This window comes from Spinacia oleracea, chromosome 3 (genome assembly GCF_020520425.1).
Source record: "Spinacia oleracea cultivar Varoflay chromosome 3, BTI_SOV_V1, whole genome shotgun sequence".
Lineage (NCBI taxonomy): Eukaryota > Viridiplantae > Streptophyta > Magnoliopsida > Caryophyllales > Amaranthaceae > Spinacia > Spinacia oleracea.
In genome coordinates, this window is record NC_079489.1 from 80732718 (window position 1) to 80740843 (window position 8126).

General features: G+C 35.7%; 1 protein-coding gene across 2 annotated transcripts; it reads left to right on the plus strand.

Annotated features, from left to right (window-relative positions):
- Window positions 1–275: 275 nt before the first annotated feature.
- On the plus strand, window positions 276–4811 carry LOC110787255 (uncharacterized). 2 transcript variants are annotated; one of them, XM_021991841.2, is made up of 5 exons: window positions 276–694; window positions 917–967; window positions 3505–3638; window positions 4297–4388; window positions 4486–4811. In XM_021991841.2, exons 1-5 carry the CDS (start codon window positions 410–412, stop codon window positions 4677–4679), a joined length of 756 nt encoding a protein of 251 aa, XP_021847533.1. In that variant the 5' UTR covers window positions 276–409; the 3' UTR covers window positions 4680–4811. The 2 variants fall into 2 exon arrangements, with proteins under 2 accessions (XP_021847533.1, XP_021847534.1); XM_021991842.2 differs by having other exon boundaries at window positions 4497–4720.
- Window positions 4812–8126: the final 3315 nt, after the last annotated feature.

Consider the following 8126-nt stretch of genomic DNA (forward strand, 5'->3'; position numbering starts at 1 on the left):
AATTAGAAAACTTTATTTCACATTCCAGAGTAAAAATGAAGTTAAAAGGTAATACACTATAATTACGACATATGGAGATATATAATTAGGTCTTAATGAGGTGAGAAAGTCAATGAATACTACTACATACGGAGTATCAGATTTTTTTGTAAAATACGGAGTAATTGATAGGGTTGGCGAGCTTTCGAGCCAAACGCCATTAAATTCGAGTTTCGTTAATTGTTGGAACCATATTTTAAACTCGAACCGGACTCATTTAAAAGCGAACGAAATTGTAATCACTCGGAAACATTCTGTAAGAGTTGTTTTTAAACATTGAAGCGGAACATGCCCTTCGTTCAAACCAGAGAAGCGAACTTTGGACGGTAGATTTCAATTACTGTCCCCCAAGCGAGTGAGTGAAGAAGGGATGTTCTCATCTCTAAAATTGCAGGCTTCAACCCCTGCAACCCACCGTAGAAACAACTACAAAGTCGCCGGGAACCTAACCTTCTCTCCTTCTACGGCGTCTTCGCTCCGCCTTCCACCCCGCCGGTTCTCCGTATTATCCGTAAAATCGTCGGAAAATGTGCCTTCTTCTCAGCCATCGATTTCTTCCGATTTTACCTCCTCCGTTGGATCTCCTTCGCTTCACCTCTCTCATTCGACTCTATCTCAACGTCACATCTCCGTCTTGAATTTCCTCGCCTGTGCGGTATCTCTTCTATCACTTCACATTTTATTCATTTATTTTGATATTATTATTTTGAATTCACATAATTTAAATATTTGAGAAATTAGAGTTTAACCGAATTTTCTAGTGCCACATTGAAAATTTGAATTTAGCAAAATCATGTGAAAGAAAAGAAGAGATTAAGTTGAATTTTTTAATTTAGCAATTAGGTCAGTTGTTTTAGATGTTGTTTTCTGTTTGCAGGTTGCAATTTCTGCGACTTGGCTATTTTGTGCTGCGATTCCCGCGCTTTTGGTTTGTATATTCTATCTTCATTGTGTGTTTTTAATTGGTATTGATTGACTATATTGAATTCATTGTCCATTTGTCCTTAACTAATTTTAATTCGGAATCATTGATACTACTGGCAAAGATGGGAGTTTTGAGGTGATTCTGTGTTCTTCTATATAGATTGATGGTAGCGAGTTTTGGGATAGAAATGATATCATAATTCTTTATGATTTGATATAAGCACAAGATGATTCTAGTTAAGGATAACATTCTCTTGTGGTGAGGATGTATTAGGGGGAACTGCTGGTATGGGGTTGGGTTAGAGATTTTGATTATTTGTGCTAATAATATCTCGGTAGTAACTGTTTTTGCACTCCCTGCTTAGAGATGGTTCCTTAATGCCCTTCTTACAAGAATCAGGTCCAAATACAGGCACTTCATTCTAAGGCTGTAAATTTTGATGCTTTCTTTTTCTTTCTAGCTTTGCCACCTTTTGGCGCATTTTAAATATAGCTTTATTCTTATTTGAATGGTTGGATTTAGAAGGAAGAGAAGTAGGGTGACGAGGGAGGGGTGGCGGGGGGGGGGGGGGGGTTGTGGTAATCTATTTTCCTATGCTATACAGAGTATGGACCTTCTCCGGACCTTTTTATATTGAGTATGGAACATAGGGAAATGAAGATTCCAATATCCTTCCCCCTTTAACGATAAACGTAAACCAAATCCTTCCAGTATTGAACAACTTACAAATTACAATGCGTTGGATTAAGGGGAGGGGGAGAGTTTTGCATTTTTCTTCTCTTTCCTACAGTGGTTGGAAAATGGATGCCATTAGTTCCTTTATTTTCCCCATGTCCGTGTCCAAACAAGGGAATATGGTTCCTCACTCTTCTTTCCCTCCCCTCCCCTCCCCTCCCCTCGGGTACCTTCATCTAAAGATCACACTTTTCCTCCCCCTTCCCTCCACCATTTCTATCTACACACACTTTGTATAGTAGTCAAGTTATTTCAGAAGCACATTGCACTCCAATACAACAACAACCAAGCCTTAATCCCAAAATGATTGGGTCAGCTAACATGAACCATCGTGACAAATCGTTTGCGAAAGTGAAGTAAGAAAAAAAAGTTAGTTTAAAAAGAGTAAACACGAGGCACGAAAGAGAGGGAATAAGAAAACAAGATAGACCGGTTTAAAGAAGAAGCGTAAATATGCTTTTAAAAAAAAAAAAATAACTAAAGAATTTTGCAGAGCAAATGGAAAAAAGGAAAAAGAAGTCATGTTAGTCGTCGGCATGTATTATCTCCCTCTACTCCGCCTTTATCCAACGCCATGTTTTCCTCAATCCCCAATAAACACATATTACTCTCAATCAACCTTTTCCATGTTTGCTTTGGTCTTCCCCTACCCCTCACAATTCCATCCGTTCACCACTCTTCAATCCTTCAAATCGGCGCATCATTTGACCTCCGTCTTATATGGCCAAACCACTTTAGTAGATTCTCCCTCATCTTGTTCTCAATCGGTGTAACAATACCTTTATGTGTGATAAACAAATTAGGAGTGAAAAATGCTGTAATATAGTACTAATTTATCAGCGCAGAGCTGAAAACATTACGCTCCTTTATAACTGGCATATTTTTTTGAATTCTTTTTCTTTGATTGAGCAATGCCCAAAGTGTAGTCATCTAAATTTTGTGTGTTGATTGTAGAAGAAGCATCAATTTGTGATCCCTAATATGGAGCTGAGCCCATTTTTTAAGGAGATTAATACTATTACTCCCTCCGTTCCTAAATGTTTTTCCCGTTTTCCAATTTGGCGTTTCTTTTTGTTCTTCCCAGTTGGAATCTTTACAATATTGGCCATCTTTTTTTACCAAAATACCCTCATTCTACAATTTAATTTCCTACCATATCCTACCTTTATTTCATCCATCTATCTAATTATTCTCATTGTTTCCCACCCATTTTTTTAATTCATTCATACACCACAATTCATTCACCCACATTATTTTATGATTATCATTACCCCATTGCCTCAAAGAGGCTCCCGCAAGAAGCGGGGTAAGGGGGGGTCGGACGTACGCAACCTTACCCCTGCAATTGCAGAGAGGTTGTTTCCAATTGACCCAAAAGCGATAACGAGACAACAACGAGACGACCATCTTCTACTTCATGGAAAGGAAGCGAAAACGTATTAAGAGCCATTTTGATTTAGTCCATTACATCCCACGGCCAAAATAACAAATGAACCTTATTTTATGATTCTTTTAATAAAATATCTCCCTTTCCTTTCTTTATTATTTTCTCCCTCTTTCATTTATTCCAAAAAGTAGAATCTCTTACCCCCAGTCATTACTCTTACACCCAATTATACAAAGATTCCATTTTTCTTAGTCCCCTCCCGGATTCCAACCGGGAAGAACATTAAGGAACGGAGGGAGTAGTAATTTGCTTTCATCGTTTGATGCTTCAAGGCTCAGTTTGATTGTTTGAACTGGCATAATCTTCAAGACTTTAGCAGACCTTTCTAAATTCTTGGTTTTGGTTTCGCATGTTCAAGGCTTTCAAGAGAGCAGCGGAATCACTAGAGAAGCTATTAGATGTCACCAGAGAAGAGCTGCCAGATACAATGGCAGCAGTTCGCCTGTCTGGAATGGAAATCAGTGACTTAACGATGGAGCTAAGTGATTTGGGGTAAGTCATGTTTTATTGATCTCGTAGTCTTTTAGGACATAATCTTTCAAAGTGATAGAAGAAAATCAGACCTTTGTTAATCGTGACTAGTGAGCTTAAATCTGCAAGTCTATGAACTGTATGAATCGATAATTTGGAGTAATGTTTTTTGAATTCATTTATGATGCTTACCAGTGGCTCTTCATGTCTATTCTGTTTAAATTATAAAAGAAATTTCAATGGCAGTTCAATGTATAAGATATGAGAAGTTTTTCCCAAACCTAACTAGTGAGGATTTGTAATGGCATTTTGAAGTTACATGAACTTTCTTACTAATTGCTGATGAATCTCTAAAACTGGGAGTATTATAGTTTTATCATTTAATTTAAGTTATAGAAGTCCATTTATCATTCAAGAAAATGTCTTAAGATAATTACAAGTTAAGATGTTAGTACAATAGTACAACAGTACCTGCTAATCTGCTATCGTGGACTATGGGAGTACAATAAAATTTTGATATCAATTCGAACAGATAGTTCGAGCGCTGGGTTTATAATGAGAAGTTTATATTTAAAGCTTCATCATGATTTTTGCCCCGAAAGACATGATAAGTTGGTGTTTTTCTTTGTCGAACTTCTGGTACATGTCCAAAGCCGTGTTCACATAGTGTGTGTTTCAGTCAGGAAATAACACAAGGTGTTAAGAAGTCTACTCGTGCTGTACATGTGGCGGAGGAAAAATTGCGTCAGTTTGCAAACATGACATCAACAGGTTAGGTTTTATAATCTCAGAAATTATGGTGAAGTAAATTTAGTGCGTTCCAATTTATCCTGAACTTGGAATTTTTACTTTATCTTCACTTCATTAGCACCAATGCAGGTAGCCAACGCCAAAGCAATAACGACAGTTGAACCTGCAGTAGCTAAAACTGCAAGAGACATGCGAGAGGGCATTGTTAAAGGGCGTACAATGCTTCAAGTGTTTTTTGCTGTCACCGGATTCTCTAGGTCGGTCGTCAGTTTTCTTTCTAATAGATCTAAGCGTAGGTCCTTGAACAAATAATTTTGATGATGGCAGCAGTAAGATTCATTTTTACTTTTGTACATATGGCAGCATGCATCATTTGCCATTCTGATTTAATCGTTGTATCCAATATGTTTATGGAATTTGCTCAAAGGAAAAGTCTATTCTGTATTCCGTAGGTAGTTCGACAACTAATAGCGGGTGAAATGTCCTAAATACCTTTAGTCAACATACGGTCACGTGTTGACATTTTCCAGATGCTAAGGCCGAACGTGTCTCATATGAGGCAACTCCTATGCTTCTGTGTGTCTTTACTGATGCATTAATCTTGCTACAAGTTAGTATCATTACGTGTTATTTCCTCTATCATTGTTGTATTCGATGTTTGTTGCGCATATGGGGTAAGTTGGTTTGCATCAAACCTCGGGGATTCAGGCGCCGCACGGACGGTCATAAGGACAATCTTTTGACCGTCAGGCGTCCGGGACAATACGCTAACTAGACTCAAGATCAAAGGCACTATACCGCACTTTTCCATCTGTTAGTCACCTGAATTATTACTTGGTAAAAAGATGGATTCTTAAGTGTAGAGGGTTAGTTATTGTTGAGTCGACTGGCAAATTAAGGTGTGCTCTTTATAGTAAAAGTACTTGTCTTTGATAGTTGGGTCAAACCTTAGTTTACCTTATTTCTCATGAAATTTGTATAATCAGTACATTATACCATAGTAACTACTACCTTCGTCCCTTAATACTCGCATCGTTTTGACTGGACACGCATGCCGATGCACAACTTTGACCACCAATATCTTTAACTACATATTATAAAAACTTATAAATTTTTTAATATTTTGAAAATATATATTAAGATGAAGCCAACACTATATTATATACTAACATTTTTTTTATATACTAGAAATAAAATAGGGTCAAAGTGAATTATGTGAATAGTGTAAAAAGTCAAAACGGTGCGAGTATTAAAGGACAGAGAGAGTATTTATTTTGGGAAACCTTTCATACATCAAAACCTAATACAAGTATATTCTTAGTGACATTTTCCAAGTGCCCTTTTACACAGTTCAATATTTCCTCTATTAGTAAAAGATTGCCCCATTTCAAATTTTAGGCCAAGGCGTCAAATTTTGGAAATGTTGACCATAAATTCTCAACTTTATAATTTTACTGTATGTAGAATTGAAGTTATTTACATTTTAATTAAGTCGTATTTTAAAGAGCGTAAAAAATTAAATGTGGCAATCTTTTAAAAGCTACGCACCCCTTCACTTTCAATGAAAGATACACATCAAAAGGTCTTGCACGTACAAGGTGTATAATAAATTTGTTATACATCAAGATAACTTTTAAACAAGTTTTTTTTTGTAACTTTTAATATAATTTGATTAACTTTTGATAGATAAACATGAGCGATTTCCTTCAATATTGCATAAAGATCCAATAATTCCCTAAATACCTTACTTTCTAAGTTATTTCCCACCATACCGTCCACGTAAGCAAGGGAGAAAGAGAAGTAATTTTTTTTTTTTTTCCGGTTCAGCATAGAACCGCCATATGAGATAGCGGTTTCGTTTAAACCAAACCGCCATCTGAGATGGCGGTTCAATGTTATAAGTTTGCATTAAAACAAAACCGTTATCTCAGATGGCGGTTTACTTAATTGTAAATTATTTTTAACATGAATTACAGTTTAAATAGAAATATAATTTAGAAGTAACCTCTTGTGACATCAATTGCGTCTGTAGCTCAGTGGATAGAGTGTGTTATTTCTAAGCAGGAGGTTGTGGGTTTGAACCCTACCTAATGTGTTTATTTCTTTTTAACCATTTCTTAATATTATTTATAAACATTTTCATATTTAACTTATCAACATTAGTGTTTGTAGCTCAGTGGATAGAGCGTTTGTTTCCTAAGCAGAAGGTCATGGGTTCGACCCCTACCTGATGCGGGTTAGTGCCGCTTCGTTAAAAAAAAAACGACCAGTTTTAATGCTGACGTGGACGGTATGGTGGGAATTAAGTTAAAAAGTGGCCCATTTTGGGAATTTGACGTTCTTTAAACAATATTGAAGGGAATCGCTCGATAAACATTGAAAGTGATAATTTTTATCTATATAAGGATAACTTTTTAAATATTTTGAATTAACTTTTACTCCGATATACAATATTTATTGTACACTACTTAGATATTTGTGATACACTATTTACTTTCCTCTTTCCCTTATAATTGCCGGTGGGATTGGCGCTTGTCGGCGTCAATTTTCCAAACAATAAAATATACTTTGCCGTTAATGGAAGACGATTCAAGCAAAATCTGCAGTTGTGTTTATTCAACTGAATTAAACTCAGGGAAGGGATTACATAAAAGAAACAAAATGTCTGATATTCTTATTCAAACTTATAATTGCATATTCGAATCTTTAAAAGAAAATTAAAATTAAGGATAAAAAGAAAACCAAATTTGAAATTCTATACAGTGAACCCAAATCCAACGCAACACTCCCAAGTCCCAACGGCCAACTCCACCCTCTTACAGAGAAATAAAAAAGGCAGAAGCAAATTAAAGGAGAAAGAAAAGTACGCACCACCTCCGTGTAGATTTAGTTGTCAACAAAAGAAGTGGCTTATGCTAAATGCTAAATGCTAATTCAGATAACACTATCAACATGACATTTAATTCTAGAAGGATTGGAGCTTAGTATATTTACAATAAGTTAGCGTGGATTTGTCCACCTCTTCCAGATTTCACGGTTGGCTTTGGTGGCTTTTTTATCGGATGTTTTAGCTTAATTCCTCTGTTATTCACCGCTAGCTTTTCCTGTTAAAAAAAACATAAATCAATACATACAAAATCAATCATGAATAAGAATAACATTAAATTAAATTAAATTAAATTAAATTAAAAGGGGAATGAAGAATACTAACACTAACACTTACAGTAGTGATGTTGATATCAGTATCTGCAGTAGACCTTGTTGTTGTTGATGATGAAAAACAACCAAACTCAAGAAACCTAAGTAAAGGTTTCATCTTCATCTTCATCTTCATCTTCATCTTATTTTAAATTTGCTTCTCTGTAGATCGAGATGTAGTCGATCATATGATTCATATATAATATATCCTCACTTTTGATAGTGTATTTTTGGTACCAACACACATAATTATGTCGAGAGGTTAAAGTAGTTGCTGACATGTTGCTTTATTAAGCTAGCTGGATATGATTTTCTATTCACAACATGTTTTGATTATACTTGTTTATAATTTCGGAGAAAATTTGGTGCATAGTGTGTAAAACATGACGTTTACTTATATAATTAAAAATTGTCATAAATAAACTTTTTGGGATCAAGGCTCTATCTCACGATTAAAAGAAAAGTTTTGGTCCATGGTTAGATAATAAAAAAAAGGAAAAGTTTATATATGATATGTTAGATAATGCCTTGAATCGGTCAAGCCCCTTACTGCAACGCCCC